We start from the raw sequence: 23,730 nt of genomic DNA, 5'->3' as shown, positions 1-23,730 counted from the left end.
AATATTTTTTTTTAAGTAAGTCCATTGGATTTAATCTACTCTCCTGTCTGGTTTGTTTTTCAGGCAATGTTTTTCGGCGTTATGATTGGTCAGATCGCCTGTCAATCAAGCTCTGCGAAAACAGTCAGTTGATTCAGTTGACTCAAAGCTTCAAAAAGGTTTGTTTCTCTTATCACTACTCTGGAAGTATCTGTGCCCAGGCTTCGTGTTCAGCTTTTCCAGTATCCACACAAAGCTCCACAGCATCCAGAGCTAAGAAAGAGTCAGTTAATCAGAGTCATTCCGTTTATAAATCTGTACACAGTGAAATTAAACCGCGTTCTTAGGGTCATAGTGCTACACAAGACAGCAAATGACAAAGACAACAAAAACATAGTGTACATGGTATGAATTGTATTAAATAGGTTTTGTGTTCATCTGCTTCTCTGCTCTTTTTACATAGACCATCACTCTAGACTATCAGACAACTTCAATATAAACTTCTATCTACCACTTAATATATACTATCATTTATTACAAAATATTTTATTTCTAAACATCATGCGTTTTTCACTTATTTCAGTTATTGTCATGAAATTAGCGAGCTAAGCCAGTAGTAGTAGTACTGACGCTCGAATAAACATGGCTGAACACACAAAAGAATGGAGGCACAGACAAACCCATTCAATTGAGTGAGTCATTTATGATGGAACCGGTCCGACTGATTCAAACATGGACTCACTAGCAAAAAAAAAAAAAAAAAACCTCATTTTCGCTTCAACATCACTTGTAATGATTTTAAAAAGCATGTATGGGTGAAATGGAGCTTTTAGAATCAGTCAAATTGAAAGATTCATGAAACGCACTTCCGAAGTCCTGATCTGAAATTATGGTTCACAAATCATTATCGGGATTATTTGATTTATTTGATTTAGACTGGAACTTCAGATTGTTTTACCTCAAATGATTTGATTTGCAGCAGAACTTCTGAGGTTCTTGAATCATTATTTAGATCAGCTGTGTATTCCAAATGGGATATATCGCACTTAGGAGTGAAAACAATCATGGCTGCCATATTGAAGGGTCATTCCTAACCGAATTTTGAAGGGTACAACTGATGGACACTTCAGGCCCCCATGATCCTTTGCACAGGGAAGTTGTTTGGCATCACAGAAAAAAGTGCAATGAAGGCGCCTCCTTGATCATCTCGTTAAGATGACGCATAAGTGCATTCCAAAAAAAATGAGCTTTTTTTTTTTTTACCCCTGCACCCTTCATCCCTTCGATGCTCTAACTCCAGAGGGTAGACCCTTTGAAGGGATTAGGGCATAGTGATGAGCCCTTCCGAATGGAACGCAGTGCAGGGCTTCAGAGTGCGTATCTCGAATCTTAATTAGATCGGAACTTTGGAGCAGGTTTGAGAATCTTTTGATTCAGAATGGAACTTCGGAACATGTATCGCAAATCGTGATTCAGATCAGAATTCTGAGCAAGTACTGCAAATCATTTGATTAGATCGATACTTTTGAGTGAGTTCCCGAATCATTTAATTTAGATCGGAACTTTTGAGTGGGTTCGCAAATCTTTTGATTCAGATTGGGACTTTGGAGTGTGTTTATGAATCTTTTGATTCAGATCGGGATTTTGGAGCGCGTATTGTTCTTTCTTACGTTATTAAACAGTACAAAACATCATACCATTAAGGCAGTACGTTAGAAAAACAAAAAGAAAAAAAGATACAAATCCCTTAAGAAAATTACAATGGTTTTATTATAGTAAAAGTGTTTTAGTTTTTATTTTTGTTATTTTTTGCGTACTGATTACCAATTGTATAATACAATAAGGAGAGGTTTGGAACCAGTTAATTTGTGTTTATGTATGTGAAATTTAGCTAGCAGGAAACACAATTTAAGTAAGTTATATTTTGCTAGGCCTATATTCTCTTTTGAGTAAACAATCCAAAGAAAATATCTTTAAACCCACTGCTGTAATGTTGTTGGTTTTACATAATCAAAATTGTGTAATTATTGTCTGATGAATATGCTAAAATAAAAAAGCTCTCTTTATGAATGTTAGCTACCATAGCTATAAATAAACACTTTAGATGACACAAAACTGTGGTCAAAAGTCTATCAATACAAAAATGGTCTTATGCCCCCACCTATGTCAAAATCAAACCTACACCCATAGACTAAAAGAAGAGTTAAATAAGAACTAAAAAAAAGAGCTGAAAAATAAAAACAAACAGAAATTGAACACTTAAACACTGACCTCACAAGACTAAATAATGGTACAGCAAGCAGTTTCTGAGATACACTGTAGATATTTGAACTCAACACACAAACAAACCCAGACAGACAGGATATTAATAAAGCATGAAAGATCTATATTGTTGATTTACATTAGTTTAAAATCAAAGTACTTGATTATTTTTTAACTCTAAATGACCATTTGATTTTGTAAATACTCTTATATCCTCAAGACAACTGAGAACTTTAGCAGGATTTACAATGACAGTGATTTTTTTTACTTTGGTTTGACCACAATATCAGCGACACCATGCACTTGAGTGAGCAGACGGCAGTCCATCGATGCCAGGAGCTTCTGAGGGCCGGCGACAGTGGGAACAAACTTCTCTGTCAGTGTAACCGTCGCAAGCTTATCCACATCACTGAGAAACACCAATAGATTATAAACTGTCCAGAAGCTTTTCACTCTTTAAATACAGTTGATCACATTTAATGTAGTACAGCTTACACACAAAGCAAATTTGCATGAAGTGCATGCACATGTCGCACTTCAAAATGCTCTTAAACACTGAAAGTCTTACCCATACGCAATCTTCCTGACGCTCTGCATTCCCAATCCCTCTATACGGAACAAAACGTTCCTCAACACTTGTGACAGCGGGTTCTGGAACGTGATCTTGACTGTCAACTCTTTACCCACCACAGCGTCCCCTTGAGGCTGAAACAGTCAAAACACAATCAATGGATGTAGATTTTTTAAATTAAGGACACTTAATTCTCAAATCTCATTTGTAATTCAAATATGGTGCTTTTAGATGCATTGAACCAGGTTTGAACATCAACAGATTTGACAGTAAGAAAGATATAAGAAAGTTCTGTGCTTGTTAAAGGTCCCAAATAAAGACTAGTGGATCATGGACATACAGTGATGATGAGGTCTGGTGTGCGCAGCCTGAAGTTGAACTCTGTGGCCAGAATCTGTTGTGTCTCATTGATCCGTCCAGTGACCGCAAGCTTCAGAGCGCCCTGGTCCACCAGATGGTTCATGTACTCCTTATACTGCAGAGTCCAAGGAATAGTCTTGGCTGAAGGGAGAGAAAAGGAACATGGCATTAATGGTTATAATGAAATATTTCATGGTCATTTTGCACAGTACTCCAGTCCTTTTTGCTCACTGCCCATAATCTTAAACATGAATGCAAATTCAATTAATCCCTCAAACATGTGCACCAGCTTGAGTACTTTGTGTTGTTTTGTGTGTGTGTGTGTGTGTGTGTGTTTTCCCTCTAAAAACACTAAATTTAAGGAAAACAGATGCAACATTAGATAACTGAGATCCATAATACATAAAGTTGATCAAATTGTTGTTCATGCACCGAAATATCCAATTAAAATTCTATTTAAAAGTAAGCATTACCACTTTTAGATGCACAACAGTTTATCAGCTTAACTTTTATCCTTATTTACACCTAAAAAGTTCAAAGTAGTACCTTAAGGGTACATATTATAACTCTGAGGTACTAATATGCACCTTTTAGAGGAATATTAGGTTCTTAGTTGTACATTTTACTACTCTGAGGTACTAATTTTGAATTTTTTTAAACACCAACTACAAGTAGGTCTCACCATCAGGTGATTTTTGAGAAATGCAGCTACTAATTCAGACATTTTGGGGCACAATAACCAGAAAAATGTCTCTGGTGGGACTGTAAAACTCACTCTCTTGTGGTCTGAGGGTGAGAGGAATCTGATCCTTCTTCACAGTGGTTTTCAGCACGCCAGTGTAGTACATGACCATCACCTCATACAGCAGACTGGCTGTGCGCTGACTTGAGCTTTTGTTCTTCAGGACGATGGAGAGTTTGGCATCTCCACCGATAAGAGGCCCTGCCCCGTCCATGAAAATCTCAACACTCACGTCATTGCTGGTGGGAGACGGATACAAAGTCGGTTTGGATCCGAAGCGACTGGCCCTTTCCACAGCAATGCGCTCCTCCGCTGAACCTGACGGACGTGATCAGAGAGTAAAGAGGAGTGTAAGCTGCTGCCCTTTTGAAGAATTACCTCCAAAACCCATTATTCTAAAGTGTGCTGCTTACATAGGGATCCAAATCAAGTTATCAACATAAACTGCTGCTTCCTATGTTTTGTAATTTTCAGTTAAACTTTTTGTTACTATTATAACGTGGGTCTCGTTTTTCATCTTGTGGTATATTATCTGTTTTTATCTGTGCTTGTTGTAATGGCTTTTTTATTGTAAATCACTTTGAGCTGGATTTCTTGCATCAGTGATATTATCTTTAACTAAAACCAAACCATAAAAATATTTTTGTTACTTGAAATAAAATAAATGTTAACTGAAATAAAATAAAGATTTTTTTTTGTTGATATATAATAAATGTTAACTGAAATAAATGTATATATACTATATATAATATATATATATATATATATATATATATATATATATATAAATACCAAAACGTATTTTATTGCAGCTAGTTGCGAAGGCAACATTTCATATTTTAGTTCAACTTGAAATACTTAAATGACTGTAACTAAAATTTTTAGTTAATATCTCTCTATATATCTATATATATATATATATGAACAAAAAGTAAAAGTAAAATATAAAAAAAAAATGTCAGAATTCAGAAAATATTAATAAAAAATAATATTTAAAAATGATACTAATATAACATAATATTATATCATATATCATGTCTTATATGAAAGTTGCTATACAATTATTATTGTTGTTATTGTTGTTATTATTATTTTTATTTTTATTATTATTATTATTATTATTATTAAATTTGCATGGAGCAGCTCTAGGTTTTGGACCAGATGCATTTGTTTTGTTACCTTCTGGGTATTTGTAGAGGTGTGTGATGTCCACACGAGCATCAGATCCCACAGCTTTAGTGCTGATGCTCTGACCGATGGAGTTCTTCTCCACACGAACCTGACTGAAGCTTCCATCGGTTTTCTTCTGCCAGTAGATCCTATCACTGTTCACCTGAGACACACAGTGAAGCAATTTCAGCCTTTCAGAAGATGTTCTGAATAAAGTGCAAAGTTCAAAATGTCATCAGACACAAATGACGGTGAGAAGAGGTTCATATGAAAGGGCTCACTTCGGCAAAGACAAACGGAGTGTCGAATTTCAGGTCGACTTGTCCATTTCGGACGGCGGAGACAGAAGTTGGACCGCAGCGGTACGAACCCTGGCTGGGCTCCTGAGGGGTCGCGTCCACCACCTGCCACCCGCCGTAACCAGCCGGGAGGTCCGGACGAGTCATCCAGGACTCGTTCCACACGTGGAAGTTCCTACAGGGAAAGTTTATATAAAGCAGTTTTTTTTTTTTTTTTTTTTTTGTCTGCAATTTACAAAAATAAAGCTGAACAGGTCTAAAATAAGACCTCAAACTGTTTTTTTTTTTTTTTTTTTTTTAAACAAATAGTGAAATTAGGCACTTTACCTTAAAAATATTATAAGGGCAGTTTGCAGGGCAATTTCATTTTTTTTTTTCAACTGATTTGTGTCATTTTGTGTTGTGAAAATTATTAAAGTGCCCCTATTGTGGATTTTTGAAAATTACCTTTAAGGCAGTATGTAACACAGCTCTTAGTGAATGAAAACATCCTGCAAAGTTTTAAATCTGAAAGTGCACCGTGTATAAAGTTATTGTCTCTCAAACAAAAAAGTCAACTCTGAATCAATAAAACGAGTCGTTTTTAAAACGAATCTCAAGCTGTTTCATGATGACATCAACATGAAACATTAGCCTATTGCCCACCCACTTGTTGCACGCGCAGACCTGGGAAAACAATAGGTTACTATTCGTAACCCCGGTTCTCTGAAACATCAAGTGGAGAGATCCACCTATGGGAAGGGCATCTGCGCCTGACTTCTACAAAAACATCCAATTGCACCAAGTCTGGCTTGACAGACAGGAGCGTGTGCCCAATTGCAGGTAAGGGGCCGCCCCTTAACCGAGCGCATATAGCCCCTGAACACGCTAACTTTCCTCAGTGAGCATATTCGCTTCTCGTGCAGCAAGCGGGGCAAACTTAGTGGATCTCTCCAATCAATGTTTCAGAGAACCGGGGTTACAAACAGTAACCTATTGTTCTCTTTCATCATCTCGTGTTTGAGATCCACCTATGGGTGTCCAGTACACTCACAGCGAGGCCCTGCAAGCCACCCCACACATGTGGTAACATGCATACAAGACCTGACAACAAACATAATGCCAAGGCATATATTATAGAAATATACATATGTATATATTGACATATACATACATATAAAAATATAATAATGTGTCAGGGGAGGGTACAGGTGACCTGCTGTATTAGATGAGTAAGCTGGGCTGGACAACCCAGGCTTAAAAAGGTGTAAAGTGTCTAAGGGCACAAGGCTACAAAGAGCCCACACCTAAAACAGAGTAAGCTACCAGGGTGTGGGTAACATCAAGCCGGTAGTATTTGACAAATGTGTGTCGAGAAGCACGGCTTGCAGCAGCACAAATGTCCTGCAAGGAAACCCCTTTAAACGGAGCCCGCAAGGCCACTATGGACCTAGTGAATTGCGCTCTGAGGCCCACATGGCCACACTCCAGAGATGGCTTCCACAAGCCAATAAGAGAGGCATTATGGAAATGGAATTTCCTTATGTTCAGGGGGCCCATTAGATGAAGAGCTGATCACTCCTCCTGAAAGGGCTGGTACTGTCGGGTGGTCTCTGCACAACAGGTCATAAAGCATTTAGCCTCTGAACCTCTGCTGAGGAGGGTAAAAAGCAGAAGCTCAAACACTTTACACGTGAAAGCTGGGAAGAATTCTTGGATAAGGGCAGGGTTAGGCCTAGGAAAAAACACTGCGAGAGAATTAGTGCATAAAGGATGAACAGAGAGCACATGCAAATCACTGACGTTTGGTGGAAACCAAGGCCAGGAGCAGAGCTGTCTTGAAAGACAGAAGCTTATAGAAGATATCTCCCTGGGGCTCAAAGAGCTGTTAAGACAGGGCATCCAGCACTATGAAGAGTTTCTATTCTATTCCTATTCAAAAGTCTGAACCCCTTCGTTATTGTGAGAATCACCCATTTGGGAGCTGACAAAGACAGCCAACTGTATGTGATTCGTGAGCATCCCCACACAAACCGGAGAACTGCTTAGAGCTGCTAGTTTGGCCGGGTTCGCTGATTTGTGGTACAATGGTCCCATCTCGTGGGTAATGAAGGAGTGACGTGGGGCTGTAAAAAGATGTTCTCTCTTATCAACGAATTCATGTGATTCATTTGATTTTTATCTTTTTTTGTGTTGGGCAACACTGAGGCCGAAGCCTTTATTAAATTTGTGAGAGAAGTGTCAAGGAAGCTCTGTGGTGACACTGCTTGTGCACTTTTTCCTCACTGTATTCCCCTCTGAAAATGGGGAAATACACTGGGCTACACCAGGAACAGTGAAGCCTGTCCCAACACCCCTGACTCCGCTGACAGATAACCTCCATTGTTTAAACGGGGAAATATGAGGGGCAGAACTGGTGTCTGGAGGTCTGGCCGCCCGTGAACTTGAACTCAAATGTGGAGGTTTTGCCGACAGTGATGTTGAACTCAAATGGCGATTCACCGTGAGTAACTCCTCCCGGAGAACGCGGGTGATGGCGACCCTTTCTTTTGTTATCCCATGTCAACTAGCAGTTGACTGGTAAGCGGATGGCAGGGAGGAAATGCTGAGGACTCTTACGGTCAAAGCCAGGGCTTAATAAGAGGCCTGATGAATGATCGTCCGCGTCCCTGGAGCCGGGCAGCCCGTCAATGAGATGTGGATCGGCCAGCAAAATATCCTCCAAATGAGATTGCATTGATCGGCCCGGCTAAGTAAGGCTGCTCCACGGGATGCCCCAGGAGCCCACCGGTGTCGCCTTAATCCCATCCGAGTCAGACAACACCGAGTTAGACATCTCCAACTCGACAATCCCTGTGTGGGGGCCACCTTGAGCCTCCGACGCAGGAGCGTGTTTTTTTTTTTTTTTTTGATGCCATCCTGAGCGTGTTGAAGACCCATGCAAACAACACAAAGGAATGGGGATCCCCAGTGGCGATGAGGAAGCTGCACACAGCCGGGCAGGCTCGCGGCAGGTTGTCCACTGTAGTAGCCGGACTCGGTTTGGAAAAAGCCAATAACAACGGACAGTGGAAAAGGACAGGTAAGAGGCGGGCAGCCTACTAATCTGTGTGAGAGTGGGTGGCTTGCAGAATAAAAACAGCTGACCTGGTAAATTGACATGTACGCCTGGCGGTGGCTGATCCAGAGATGTGTCCTCCAGTAGATGGTTAAGTGATGTCCAAACCAACGAGCTATGAGCAAATTCCAGAGGTCGCAAGGATCGAATGTCAACTGAGGAAAGGTAGCGTGTGCAGGTGCTATATCCGCTCATTTAAGGGGCGGCACCTTACCTGCCATTGGGCACGCACTACTTTCTGTCAAGCCAGACTTGGTGCAATTGGATGCTTCTGTAGAGGTCAAGCGCAGATGCCCTTCCCATAGGTGGATCTCGAACACGAGATGATGAAAGAGAACTTGACCATCAGTCGATTTTCGCATTGGTTTGAATGAAAATGCAAATTCATTCTTTGCCACTAGGTGCCGCTTTTGGAGCAGTTAAAATAGTGGTTTCCCTGGTAATGCTGTACACAAAGCAACACTTCGCTCACAAACCAGCTTTAGGCATTACAGGCATGATGAAATGAAAATCAGACCAATCAGACCAATCAACGCAGATTAGCATCATAAAAACGAGGGGTTTGGAAAAATGAATCGTTGAGCGAATCGTTTGGGAGTCGTTGACCAAATAAGGAAAAAATAAATGGATATTATCAGACAATGAAAGTGTTTTTTGACCTTGCATGCATGCCAACCTGTTGTTGGGGACTTCCAAAACCAAAATATGAACCTTTCATAACCCATAATAGGGGCACTTTAAATAAACATTAAATAAGCATAAAGTTAAATAATAACTAATACATTTCTACATCTCATTAAATGTCAAGAAGTAAAGTTATTATTTAATGTTCTGGAACTAGCTATTTTTCATGCTAGGTAATTTTTTTCTGTTAAATTTTCTGTTTATTGAACATATTTTTTAAGCAATTTTTTAACATATATTTTGTGTGTTTTGTCATTTTTAATTTGTTGTTGTTGTTTTAGTTTTGTTTTTAAATATGTATCTGAAGTTTTTATAAATTTTTATTTCAGATATAGTTATTTTAGTACTTCAAGTTAAATTAAACAAAAATTTAAAATGTTGACCATAAACCATAGTTAGGTTATTTTTGTTAACATTTATTTTTTATGGTTTTCCTTTTAGTGAAATATAATAACCCTAATATCATATTAATGTAAAGTGTCAGTAATGATGGCTGTATTTGAGAACTGTCATTTCATTAATCATCAAAATGTATTATAACAGCATTCAAGCAAAAGTTTTGCTGATCAGAGAGACTAAGTATAACATAAACCTGATTCTGATGGCATTAATGACAGTAAAATATCGTACCAGACAGAATCGCTGGTCTTGTCTTTGATAATTTCCAGCTTTTCATCAATATAAATGTCTATGGTCAAGGAAAGGTCCGTGTCGTGAGCCGAGTTGAAGTTGGTCACACAGCGGGTGGGAATACCAAGACATCTCAACACTGAAAAAGAAATTTATTTAGATAACATTTTATTCCTAAAAACATAATAAAAATATATTTTTAATAGAGTGATAAAAAGAGAAATAAATCCAAACGTGCCAGAATTGGTGACTCCTGCATAGACCCAGCACTGGGCGAATTTGACGGGTCTCCCTGAGCTTCTGTAATACTGTCTCAGGATGTCACCGCTGCCACTCCAGGCGGTGGGAGACGTCCCGCCCTCATAGCTGTCCTTCCAGCTACCAATCAGAACACCGTTGTCATCGTTGGCGTTCACCTGTCACAGAAGAGCAGAAAAGCTTTTCAAAAACAGGCGCTTTTCAGCTCTTTAATCGTGCATCTTTACTTTTCTGTTCCTCACAGGAAAGACAGTAGGCTGCATGTTGTTTTGTGTCCTGTATGAACACAGAAGGTTCATATGAACCTAAAACTGCCACATGCTGGCTACTGTATTTCACCTTCTCAAATCATATTCATGATTTCTTATGAATCCACGTGAACGTGACTCACCAGAGCAGATACCATTCTGGACACAATCTCTGGATCTCTCCATTCGGTCATAGCGACCTGACCTCTCTCCAGAATGAACAGACATGCTTCCAGGATATCCTGTTCAAACTGATAAAACAAATGCATAATAATCAAAATCATAATTATGGAATTGATCAATTGGATATAATATAATATAATATAATATAATATAATATAATATAATATAATATAACATAATATAATATAATATAATATAATATAATAATATAATATAATATAATATAATATAATATAATATAATATAATATAATATAATAATAGCAATAAAAATATTTAATATCATTGTTATTGTTTATTTGTTGTTTATTTTTATTGTTGTCATTATTGTTGTTGTCATTATTATTTGTTATTCTCATTATTATAATTTTATTATTATTATTATTATTATTAGATTTATAGACAAAAATAAATATGAAAAAACAATTGCATTGCAATGATGACGATGATGATGATTATGATAAAAATTAATAATAATAGAAATATAGATAATAATAGAATATGTTCAAACCGATAAAAATGTGTAATAATAATATAACTTACAAGAATTTAAATATATAATATAATTTATATAATAAAAACAATCATCATCATCATCACAACAAAAAGAATAATAATAATAATGAACATACTGCTCCTCCTCCATCAACTCTTACAGGTGACGACTTTGCAGTTTTCTTCACAAATAAGACAAGAACCATCAGTGACCAATTCTCCACACCGCAGACTGAGGATAACTTCACAACAACTAATGCACACTCTCTCTCCTCCTTCTCTCCACTCTCAGAGACGGACGTTTCCAAACTTATCCTTTCCAGTCATCCTACTACTTGTCCACTTGATCCGATCCCCACTCACCTCCTTCAAGCGATTTCTTCTTCATTCATACCTTCACTTACTCACATTATCAACTCCTCTCTTCACTCTGGAACATTTCCCTCAGCATTTAAGCAGACTCGGGTAAGCCCACTGCTGAAGAAACCATCTCTAAATGCAGCACTTCTAGAAAACTACAGACCTGTATCCCTTCTACCATTCATTGCAAAGACCCTTGAACGAGCTGTGTTCAACCAGCTCTCTTTGTTTCTTGTACAGAACAATCTCCTGGACAGCAACCAATCTGGCTTCAAAAGTGGCCACTCAACTGAGACTGCCCTGCTCTCGGTTACTGAAGCCCTGCGACTGGCAAGAGCAGCTTCCAAATCCTCGGTACTCATCTTGCTGGATCTGTCTGCTGCTTTTGACACCGTTGATCACCAGATTCTCCTGTCCACCTTCAGAAAGATGGGCATCTCTGGAACCGCACTCCAATGGTTTAACTCCTACCTTTCTGATAGATCCTTCAGAGTGTCTTGGAGGGGTGAAGTTTCTAAGTCACTCAACTTGCTACTGGGGTTCCTCAAGGCTCAGTGCTTGGACCACTTCTCTTCTCCATCTACATGACGTCATTAGGATCTGTCATTCAGAAGCATGGCTTTTCCTATCACTGCTACGCTGATGACACTCAACTCTACTTCTCATTCCAACCAGAATACCCAACGGTAGTTGCTCGCATTTCAGCCTGTCTGAGTGACATTTCTAGCTGGATGAATGACCATCACCTTCAGCTCAACCTTACTAAGACAGAACTGCTGGTGGTTCCAGCTAACCCATCGTTTCATCACAACTTCTCTATACAGCTGGGTTCGTCAACCATAACTCCTTCCAGGACAGCCAGAAACATAGGAGTTGTGATGGATCATCAGTTAAGCTTCACAGACCATATTGCTACAATGACCCGGTCCTGCAGATTTGCCTTATACAACATTAGGAAGATTAGACCCTTCCTGTCAGAGAAAGCCACCCAACTTCTTGTCCGAGCTCTTGTTCTTTCCAGACTGGACTATTGTAATGCTCTCCTGGTGGGCCTTCCTGCACGTACTATCAAGCCTCTGCAACTGATCCAGAATGCAGCAGCGACGGTTTTCTTCAATGAGACAAAAACAGCTCACGTTACTCCTCTTCTCATCAGGTTACACTGGCTACCAGTAGAATTCAAGGTACTGATGCTTGCCTACAAGACGACCACTGGCACGGCACCAACATACCTAAGCTCATTAGCTCAATCTTATGCGCCCTCCAGAAGTCTGCGCTCTGCAAGTGAACGACGCCTTGTGGTGCCATCCCAAAGAGGTTCAAAATCACTCTCACTGACCTTTTCCTGGACTGCGCCCAGCTGGTGGAATGACCTTCCGATCTCAATTCAAACAGCTGAGTCTTTACTCATTTTCAAAAAACATCTAAAGACTCATCTTTTTCGCCAGCACTTAACCAACTAATACTAGTACTTACCTTTTCTTTTCTTGTCTATCATATTCGTAAAAAAAAAAAAAAAAAAAAAAAAAAATCCCTGGCTACGTGTTCTGTACTAGACTAACTGAGACTTTTCATGGCACTTGTATACCGTTGTTGTTCTCTTGTTGATCTGATTGCTTCTATTGTTCTCATTTGTAAGTTGCTTTGGATATAAGCGTCTGCTAAATGATTAAATGTAAATGTAAAATGTAATGCTAATAATCATCATCATCACAGATCATAGAATTATAGATAAAAATTGAATAAAAAAATGAATACATTTAAAAACAATAATAATCATTGCAACAACAATAATAATAAAAGTATAGATAATAACAGATCTGTTCAAACTGATAAAAGAACAGCATAAAAATAATAATTACAATAATTATTATTCAAAAATTCTAACTATAATAATAAAAATAATAATAACAGTCACCGTGTTTCCACACCTGGGCAAAATTCCATGTTCTGGTTCCAATTTGCTGCTCAGTTCCGTAGTAAATTCTGCCCATGCTATTCAGGACATACTCTTTCCTTTCTGCTTCATTATCCAGATACACGGCGTCATCTGAGGAAAGACAGATGAATGATGTGTTACTTCATTAATGCCAAGGAGGAAAAAGTGAGTGTGATTCTTCTTCATTGAGTCTGTACCTTCACACCAAGGGTTGAAGAGCAGGTAGACGTCGTTGGGGGTGCAGGGGAACAGCAGCTTGCCCCTTGGTGAGAAAGACTCCACGGTCACCTTGTAGCAGCCGATGGAGGCGGAGGGAAGAGTATTGACCGCCAGCCGCACGCGTTTGTCTTTCTGCTCCACAATCTTCATCTCCCAGCGTCTGTCTTCCAGGACATTCACTAACGGGACAGAGATGAGAATCCCAGTGCTGCTGCTGTAGATGGGCTCTGTGTCAAAAACACAACAAAGACATGGAAACATACTGTCAGACGAACCCCGTCTTAATGATTTAGCTTTTATTGAATCATCTGTCGGTGACTCGGCTGGAGATCCATTAAAAAAGACTCAAGGAGCAGCTGGATTAGACGGATTAGGTCACATAAAGAGGCATAAGACTGCACACTCACTTGCAGGTGATTCTTTATTACCAACGTTTCGGCACAACGCCTTTGTCAAGGTATACCTTGTTACCTTGTTACCTGGACTTAAGTCTGTTATCTTGTTGAGATGTCTGACTTCTTAGTATGTGTCAAATTAAGATTTTAAAGGTAAAATTAGTCATTTCTGAGCAGATGAAATGGAAAAATAATGACTGTTGCCAAACAGGTTGTTTGCCAGCTCACTCACCTAACTTCAGCTGCAGCTCCAGCTTGTCAGATTTCGGGTTGAAGGGTCTGGAGAACTCGATCCACATCTGGAAGGTCTGTCCTCTGCGGATGATCAGCTTGTCGCTGAAGTAAACGTCTGTGTGATGCTCGCGTCGGTTCGGCCCATCCTTGGATTTCAGGAAGTCGACAGAGTGAACCTTCAGAAGCGTGTCTGTGAATGAGAGAGGAAACGTTTACTCCCTGAAAGCATCAAATCTCAGTGTGAACTCTTTTTCATGCAAATGAACTGCACTAGAGTCTCCCTCTTCCTCTTCCTCTTCCTCCTCACCTGAAGCCGCCGGGGTCGCAGCTGCAGAACTGGGACCTCCAGTAGTGTTGGTGTTAGACCTAGACATTTCTACAGGCAGACTGAAAGACTGAGAAGAAGAAGAAAAAAAAACTAAATGTGTTAAATGCTTTTTCAATCTATCAATAAAGAAATATAAACATATTATATAAAATGTGCATATAATAAAAATTTAATAAATATATAAATATCAGAATAAATAAAATTGTAAAAAATACATTTCTAATAAAAACATAAAACTAAATATGTTAAATACTTTTCAATAAATCAATCAATCAATGAAAAATAGATCAATAATCAATTCTAATAAATAAATACAATTTTGATTGAAAATGGCCTAGTGTGTGTATATATATAATAAAAATGTAATACATGCAATTCTAATAAATAAATACATAAATAGAAATTCTAATAAAATGTAAATAAATTAAATACAAATAAATAAACAAACAAACCAACAAATTGAAATCTATGTTTTAAAATTTCACATCCTTCTATTTAATATTAAAAAATGTTAATAAATAAGTAAATAAGATTGAATAAATAAATAATATTTAAAAAATGAACATTATAAAATATAAATAAGATTTGTAACTTTGGTTAAAAGTGTCTGCCAAATGAGCAAATATAAATGTAAAATAAATGTATTTAATTATTTATTTAAATTCCTCATCTTTGCATTTCGTTCCAGATTTACATTAGATTTGATCATAAAATACTTGGCTCGCCTACAACAGCAGAGAAAAGTTTGGACGTACTTGATTGAATGTCATCAAGATTTTAACAAACTTTTGATCCGAAGGTTTCTGCTTGCATGCTGTTTAGGTTTAATTTTGTAGACAAATATCAGTTTTGCCTACATAAGATTTCTTTACTATGCTGAAATTCAGTCAAGTCCAGACAGAGAAGGAAGTATTCCTAGAATGCACCTTCAGCACAAAATTATATGAAAAATCATTATAGTAAAGAATCACCAAATGCATTACACTGCTGGTGTTCAAATACTAAAACAAAATAATACATCTTTTCCTGTTATGTTTCCTCATTGAAACAGGAAATGGAAGGCCTGCTGACCAATAATCTGAACTCATGATCCTCTCATGTATAAATTCATATATAGCGATTAATGACAAACCCTTTGTCTTACAGTGAGCATTTTAATAGTACAATTATAAAATCATTATCAAGAGTTTCTTGCTTCTCTTACATCCATCACCTCCCACACCAAACGGCGAGTCTTTATCATAATTCTTTCACAAAAGACTGCCAACAAAGACGCCTCTTACACTCACAGCTGAATAAGAACCCATGGGGCAGCTGGATTAAAGCGCATGACATCATCCAGCTGCTGAAACGGACACATAATCATGTGTAAACCCATGCAGAAACATCAACTTGCGCTCAGATCGGAAACATCAACCTGCGCTCAGATACTGATCATGCAAATGTGCAAAAAAAAGTGTTTGAGGCTCTTAAAAATAAAGGCTCCAAATAGGGGTTTTTACAGTGATGTCATAGAAGGACCATTCTGGGTTCCAAAAAAAAAAAAAAAAAACGTTTCAGCGAACAGTTCTTAAAAGAACTCTCTATCTTCTTAGTGCGAAGAAAATGTTAACCGTTACCACTAATAAGAAGGTTTTATGGAATGGAAAGATTCCATAGATGTTAAAGGTTCTTCATCGAACCATTGATGCAGATGAAGAACCTTTATTTTTAAGAGCTTATAATAACTTTCATTTTTAAATAATCAATAAATAGTTTTTTTAAGTTAAGCATATTTAAATATAAATGCATACATTAAAATATATGGATCAAAGTTTAAAAATGTTTAAAATTATCCTGTTTTCTAGTTTTACTAAGCTTAATCGGTTTTATATAAAGTGTGTTAGAAAGAAATTTGGCAAGGCTTCATGTGACCTAAACACTATCCTGAAGGTTTTTATAGAAGGGTTTGTTTATATATCATTCACCTGGTTTTATACAGCAAATTATTCCTAAAAATGTATTAAAGCTGTGTGGAACGATGATGAAACATAAATGTTTAACCTGGCTTTAACCAATGTTCATATTCTTTTTCTGGAAATGTATGCATGTTAGTGCCTATTTAACTACATAATTCTTTATTTGCATACTTCAACATAACATATGAGAAAACTAGTACACTATAATTCTTGTAATTCTTAATTTAAGATATTCACCTGTATTATCTTGACATAATGCAATAATGGTACTATACTGTATATATTTTCAGTATATTCATTTTTGAATAAACTCGAGCTGTTGATCAATGAAGCGTAATGTTTATTATGAATTCTTAACAAAAAGTGATCATAAATGCAATATTTGCTACCTGTGTGTTGGTGAAGTCCAGGTGCTCTGACAGACGTCTGGTGTTTGTTCTGATGAATGTTAGGCACTGAAGCACCTGCTCGTGGCTCTTATTTAAGTGTGTGTCGACACTCCTCCTTCATTACAGAGGAGGCGACAGGCTGATGAACAACATTACAGTCCAGAAAAGTGGATCTCTTCCTTCTGTTATTGAAAAACAAATCATATGAATCATGAGCATCAAAATCAGATCAAAATCTGTGAATCACAAAAAGCAATTAATTCATACAGAAGCCACGACTTTTATTTTGATTAATATGTTTCTGCTGCCTGAAAGCAATTAACAATCTGTTTAACAAGAATATAAGCCTTAAAAAATGAATATTGTTGTTGTTGTTGTTGTTGTTGTTAAGCATGCAGACATGTCATCATCATTATTACTATTATTATTATAAAAAATTACATTATGAGAAGTAGTAGTATTTATAAGGCTTCAGAAATGGCAATAATAATAATAATAATAATAATAATAATAATAATAATAATAAATACAAGAGTATAAGCCTTATAATAATAATAATAATAATAATATTTTTTTTTATTATTAAACATGGTAAAATGTTTTTGTTTTATATTATTATTATAATTATGCATGTATAAATGGCGATATAATAATAATAATAATAATAATTATTATTATTGCTTTTTCTAAAGCCTTATAAATACTACTACTCATAATTTAATTGTAATAATAATAATGATAATAATAATAGTAATAGTAATAATGTGCAATTTTTAAGGCCTATATTTTTGTTACATTTATTATTATTATTATTATTATTATTATTATTACTGCTTTTAATAATCAATTCTTAAACACAGTAAAATGTTTATAAAATATCACTTATAAACTTTTTATTTTTTATAACAATTATTGTTCTTGTTTTGTTATCTAGTGTTAACATTTACTTTATTTATATCTATTTAAAATTGAATTAGATTATTTCTGCTCCACCAGTGTCACTGTAAAAAAGTCACAGAGGTATTTCCCATTTCCCATATTTCTGTACTATTCTTTTACCATTTTGCAGTATAAAATATTGTGCATATCTAACCTTTTGAACCTTCACACCCAAATAACAACTTCACACCCTCATGCACACATATAGACATTAATATTAATTAAACATGCTTCCATAAAGCCCTCTGATGTTTTACATAAGGTGACGCAGAAGAAGAAAAACCTGACATTTCACAAAAACACGAAAAAAGTGAAAAGCAGGGAGGGATGAGATTAGTATGAAGAAACAGAAAAGAGGTGTGTGTCCTCTCATTTTGTGTCATTATTGTCATCAGTCTGGTATGATAAGAGCCGTGTGTGTGTGAATGGGTGGGTCGATCTGGGTTATGCTGTCACATTCATAACAATTACACAGACGTTTATCAAACTCTTTTTTTAGGCCAAACGATTTACCGCTTTACAAGTAACAGCGTGTGTGCTGGAACCAGTTACCAATATTTGTTTTATAGTTTGAAATATGAGTCTCAGGTCAAACTAATCCTGTTTGTGTCCTATGATTAAAAATAAAACCTAATTTTAATATCCTAAAAAGATTAATGGCCATACTTTCGATTAATAGAGTTATGATAATTATATGACAGTCTGATTAAAACACACACCCACGTATTAGCATTTCCACAACTCACGGTCTGAGTCACTGAAGAACTTTGGAAATAAAATTATTAAGTCAAACTTGATTGAATGTGCAAATACACTTCATCTAGACGTCACACACCTGAGCAGAATCAGCAGATGTCAAATGGTGATTCAGTACAGACACGCACTGAATTAAACACTATTTCTGACACCCCTAACTGATGAAAGAAACAATCACAACAGAAGTCACAAACATGTCATGCAGTTAAAGATTATTCTTGTTTTTTTTTTACACACTGGCGTCATCAAACTGACACACTCCAACCTGCATGATCTTAAAAATTTATAAACATACTATCATTTACTATCGCTGGTGACCGACGAATTGGGATATCGCTTCGATAGACCAATCTACTTTGAGTATAAACTAAACGAGCCAGTGCACATTGGCATGCAATTATTGCATCCATCTGCCGCTGATCATAGTATGAGTATAATAAGGCAGCAGGTGCAATGCATACCAGCTTTTCGCTTCAGAGCCGAGCGTTAGTATCATTCTGCTCAAACTGTATCTAGCTCTGAACTACGAGTTCAGCACGCTCTCTGAAGCTTCGTGTTGGCGAGACGGTCCTTCAGAGGTGGTAGTTCCAGAGTTGAGTGGGTTGCGCACTTCAGGCTGCACTACCCCCTGTTATGTTGCAAGAGGCCAATTCCCCTGTGTGCCTCAGCACTAAAAGAGCATTTCCTAAAGAGCAAAATTCTCTAAAAGAGCTTCACGGGTGCGTCTTTGTAAAGACTACGGATTGTCCTTATAAGGATGCGTTTCAGCCGTGCGTTTTTGGTGCGGTCGTTACCTGGCAACGGGTGATGGTCACGATCGCTGCCTCACGTGTCTGGGCATCAAGCATGCTGAGGTGGCCTTCGTGGATGAGTCATGTTCCCACTGTGGGAAGATGACCATCTCAGAACTGCGAACCAGGCTCCGCTACCTCCAGGGGGCAGAGTCCTGTTGCCACTTCCGCGATCTGGGGCTCGTTCTAGCGGCCGACAGACGAGAACCACTTTCAGCAGCAGCGCAGGTGGATTACAGTGGTGGCAAACCCCGCAGGGAACCAACACTCTGGGGACCGTCACTCCTCTTACACCTCCGATCCAGTGGAGCAACCCACGGAACGTGCTGGGCCCTCTTCAAAGAGCGTACCAGCGGTATCCAGTGGGCCTCTCCCTGACCAGATGTCGATCTTAGCATCGGAGGGAGAGCTGTCCGATGAAGATTCGGCCATGCTGCTGCCCTCCGGGATGGTGGCAAAGCCTGAATCGGATCCGGAGATGACAGCTATGCTTTCCCGGGCCGTTGAGAGGGTAGGGCTTGAGTGGAAATCTCCACCTTGCCCGAGCCCTCAAGGCGGGATGATTGGTTTCTAGAGGTGGCTCGCACTGGTTCTTAGTGCCCCGCCCCGGTGCCTTTCTTCCCAGAAGTGCATGATGAGCTCACCAGGTCATGGACGCCACCTTTTACTGCCAGAAACCGGCCGGTGGGCTCCTCCTCCCTCGCCGCCAGTGCAGCGAAGGGGTATTTGGCGATTCCCCCAGTGGAGTGGGCGATAGCTATGTCCTGAGTCTGCATCCTGCTGGCAGGGAGACCCGGTGCTTCCTTCCCAGGCCTGTAGGTATTCGTCTGGTCTAACCGGCAGTGCCTATACAGCTTGCGGGGAAGCTGCTTCCACCTTACACACTATGGCGTTACTGCAGGTACACCAGGCCAAGGCACTGAAGGACCTGCACGAGGGTGGTCATGATTCTGAAAGAACTCCGAATCGCCACTGACCTCATGCTCCGAGTGACGAAGGCCACCGCGAGTTCTCTGGGTTGTGCGATGTCCACGCTTGTAGTCCAGGAGCGCCATCTCTGGTTGAGTCTAGTTGAAATGAGGGATGCCGACAAAGATCGGTTCCTTAATGCCCTTGTGTCCCAGACCAGCCAATCTGGACACAATCAGGGTGGAGAATCTCAATGAGAGAGCGGTTTTCTCTAGATCTCTGGGTCCCAGGAGGGCACGGAGAGTTGCGGACAGCTAAGCACCGGACCTCACTCATCCTCCTCCTTCGCCAGATGGCAGCAGTGGGCAGTTCGAGAGCGTCAACAAAGGCCCTACTCACGCACCCTCTGCCAACATGTGGAACCAGGTGAGCCTTGCACCCCACACTCACACCCCTCTCCGGCCCACTCACAAGCCCCAGAGTTGGGTCCCTGTGTTCCACCTCGCTGCCCCACTGCGGGTATGGCTGTGGTTCCGGTGGTCCCACTTGTACGGTTTCTAAGCACCTGGTCAGTGCTACCCAGCCCGTCTCGCTGGCTTCTGCGGACCATCAGCCTCGGCTATGCGATTCAGTTCACCCGGTGTCCCCCCAAGTTTAGCGGTATCCGCTTCACTACAGTGAAATCGTCCGATGGCCCTGTTCTGTGGGTAGAGATTGCAGTTCTACTAGCAAAGGACATGATAGAGCCGGTCCCTCCAGCAGATATGAGGTTGGGGTTTTATAGCCCTTACTTCATTGTACCCAAGAAAGGTAGTGGGTTACGGCCAATCTTGGATCTGCGAGTTTTGAACCAGGCCCTTCATCGGCTGCCAATCAAGATGTTGACGCAGCAATGCATCTTTGGGTGCGTCTGCCCCCGAGATTGGTTTGCAGTGATCGACCTAAAGGACATGTACTTTCTTGTGTCGATCCTTCCATGCTGCAGACCATTTCTGCGGTTTGCGTTCGAAGGACTGGCATATCAGTACAATGTCCCTGTCTCCCCGTGTCTTCACGAAAGTCGCGGAGGTGGCTCTTGCTCCCCTCAGAGAGCAATGTTTTTGCATCCTCAACTATCTAGATGGTTCAATATACTAGCACTTGGGACCACTTGGGATCAAGACAGCACACCTCACAGAGGAACTTGCGCGGTCAGTGCTAGCCTGCTTGAATATGTTCAAGGGCAGGACAGCGGTCCGACTGAAACTTTTTCAGAGGCTCCTGGGGAATATGGCAGCCACAGCGGCACTTACACACCGCTCAGTCTGTTACACATGAGACCGCTCCAGCACTGGCTTCATGGCCGAGTCCCGAGGTGGGCGTGGAAGCACGGCACTCACTGGGTCCAAGTTACACCAGCCTGTCGCCAAACCCTCACCCTGTGGTCAGATCTTGCGTTCCTCCGGGCAGGGGTGCGCATGCTGTGGTTCACACAGATGCCTCCACCACCGGCTGGGGGGGCCACGTACAACGGGCATGCAGTCTCAGGGGTTTGGATGGGCCCGAAGCTGCATTGGCACATCAATTGCCTAGAGTTGTTAGCAGTGCGCCTTGCCTGGAACTGTCTCAAAGGTCACTTATGAGGCAAGCACGTGCTGGTCCGAACGGACAACACAGCAACCGTTGCGTACATCAACCAATAAGGTGGTCTGCGTTCCCTTCTCCTTTTGAGTCGGAAGGTTCTGAGGTCACTTCATGCTGTTCACATTCCGGGTCTGTCCAAATGCACAGCCGACGAGCTGTCTTGAGCAATGCTCCCGGGAGAATGGCGACTCCATCCCCTGACAATCCAGCTGATTTGGAGATGGTTCGGAGCCACTCCGGTAGACCTGTTTGCTTCTCCAGAGACCTCTCACTGCCAGTTGTTCAACGCAAATATGCGTTTCCCCAGTGAGCCTTCTCACACAGACACTGACACCCGGGAGGACAAGGAGCAAGTCCTGCTAGTGGTGCCGTATTGGCCCACTCGGACCTGGTTCCCCGAACTAGTGCTTATCTTCCCCCTCCCATTTGGCACCCGCGTCCAGACCTTTGGAACCTCCATGTCTGGTCTCTGTATGGGATTCAGAGATTCTAGGTGACCTACCCCAGGAGGTAGTGAACACCATCACTTTGTCAAGAGCACGGTCTAAGAGACACGCTTACGCCTTGAACACCACTCGACGAACAGGTTCTATTTCTTCTCGCCGTGAAGACCCCCGAAGATGCCCGATTGTGGTCGTGCTTTACTTTCTGCAGCAACGGCTGGAGTGAAGGCTGTCTCCCTCCACCATTAAAGTCCAGGTTGCCGCTATTGCTGCGTACCATGACCCCGTGAATGGGAAGTCTTTAGGTAAGCATGACCTCATAATCTGTTTCCTTAGAGGGGCCAGGAGGTTAAATCCTTCCCGGCCCCCCTCTATACCTTCTTGGGACCTGACTTTAGTGTTAAAATCACTACAGCAGGGCCCATTCGAGCCTTTGCATTCAGTTGAGCTTAAGTTTATTTCATTGAAAACTCTGCTCCTGCTTGCACTGGCCTCCATCAAGAGGTTTTTTGGTCAACGATTTGTGCCTAGAGTTTGGGCCAGCTGACTCCCAGGTAATGCTGAGGCCCCGGCCCGGCTACATGGCCAAGGTTCCCACTACACCCTTCAAAGACCAAGTTGTGAACCTGCAAGCGCTGCCCTGGAGAAGGCAGACCCAGCCCAGGCTTTTCTCTGTCCCATCCGAGCATTGAGATACTACATAGACCGGACACAAAGCTTCAGGACCTCAGACCAGCTCTTTGTCTGTTACGGAGGCCAGCAGAAGGGGAATGCCGTCTCTAAGCAGAAGATGGCCCACTGGATTGTGGATGCCATAACCCCGGCTTATCAGCTACAGGGTGTGCCCTGCCCGTTCAGGTTGCGAGCTCACTCAACTAGAAGTGTTGCATCCTCCTGGGCGCTGGCTCGTGGTACCTCGCTGACAGATATTTGTAGAGCTGGGCGACCCCTAACACGTTCGCTAGATTCTATAGCCTTCGTGTAGAGCCAGTATCCTCCTGTGTTCTCACCTCAAACAGGTAGTGGCACCGAGAGGCCCCGGTTAGTGTCGGCTTGCTAAAACTGCTCCAGAGTGTCCATACTGTAGACCCTGCTGAGATCCTCCATCACCCTAGGTAGCTGGATGTGTCAGAATGTCCAGTGCCAGGCCTTCATTATGAATCCGTGAGAACCGCGGAAGGCTGGGTTCCATATTGAGACCAAAGCGGTACTCGTATGTGTATAGTCCATGGTATGGCCTTAGAGCCTGTGTTTCCCCGGCAGACTTCTGCCTTCCCAAGGGGGTTTTAATCACCTCAAATTTCTCCATATACACCTAAACGGACGCTATATGTGTATTTGCTTCCGAAAACTTCTTCGGGAAGGATGGGGCTTCCACAGCGTCCCTGTGGAATGGGTATGTTTTCCCAGTGTTATCCAGTCTCACCCAGTGAGGTAGTGCTTTGACAGTGGTGAGTGTAACTACTTGTT

General features: G+C 40.5%; 1 protein-coding gene across 1 annotated transcript; it reads right to left on the bottom strand.

The window, feature by feature from the left end:
- Positions 1-320: 320 nt before the first annotated feature.
- On the bottom strand, positions 321-16,976 carry LOC109084833 (protein-glutamine gamma-glutamyltransferase K-like). Its single transcript, XM_042751124.1, has 14 exons — positions 16,800-16,976; positions 14,432-14,519; positions 14,123-14,314; positions 13,474-13,722; positions 13,269-13,387; positions 10,444-10,551; positions 10,033-10,210; positions 9,795-9,933; positions 5,366-5,558; positions 5,094-5,247; positions 3,948-4,232; positions 3,153-3,313; positions 2,810-2,946; positions 321-2,650 (listed from the first exon to the last, which is right to left on the bottom strand). Exons 2-14 carry the CDS (start codon positions 14,496-14,498, stop codon positions 2,506-2,508), a joined length of 2,127 nt encoding a protein of 708 aa, XP_042607058.1. The 5' UTR covers positions 14,499-14,519; positions 16,800-16,976; the 3' UTR covers positions 321-2,505.
- Between the last annotated feature and the right edge of the window lie 6,754 nt (positions 16,977-23,730).

The sequence above is a fragment of the Cyprinus carpio genome, chromosome B23, assembly GCF_018340385.1.
Source record: "Cyprinus carpio isolate SPL01 chromosome B23, ASM1834038v1, whole genome shotgun sequence".
NCBI lineage: Eukaryota > Metazoa > Chordata > Actinopteri > Cypriniformes > Cyprinidae > Cyprinus > Cyprinus carpio.
This window is presented reverse-complemented; position numbering and strand designations above follow the sequence as displayed.

Coding starts and splice junctions, on each gene's coding strand:
- LOC109084833 (XM_042751124.1), bottom strand. CDS start 14,498: ATGTCTAGGTCTAACACCAACACTACTGGAGGTCCCAGTTCTGCAGCT. Junction 14,315..14,431: donor TGCGACCCCGGCGGCTTCAG/GTGAGGAGGAAG, acceptor TCTCATTCACAG/ACACGCTTCTGAAGGTTCAC. Junction 5,559..9,794: donor AAGACCAGCGATTCTGTCTG/GTACGATATTTT, acceptor CTTTCCCTGTAG/GAACTTCCACGTGTGGAACG.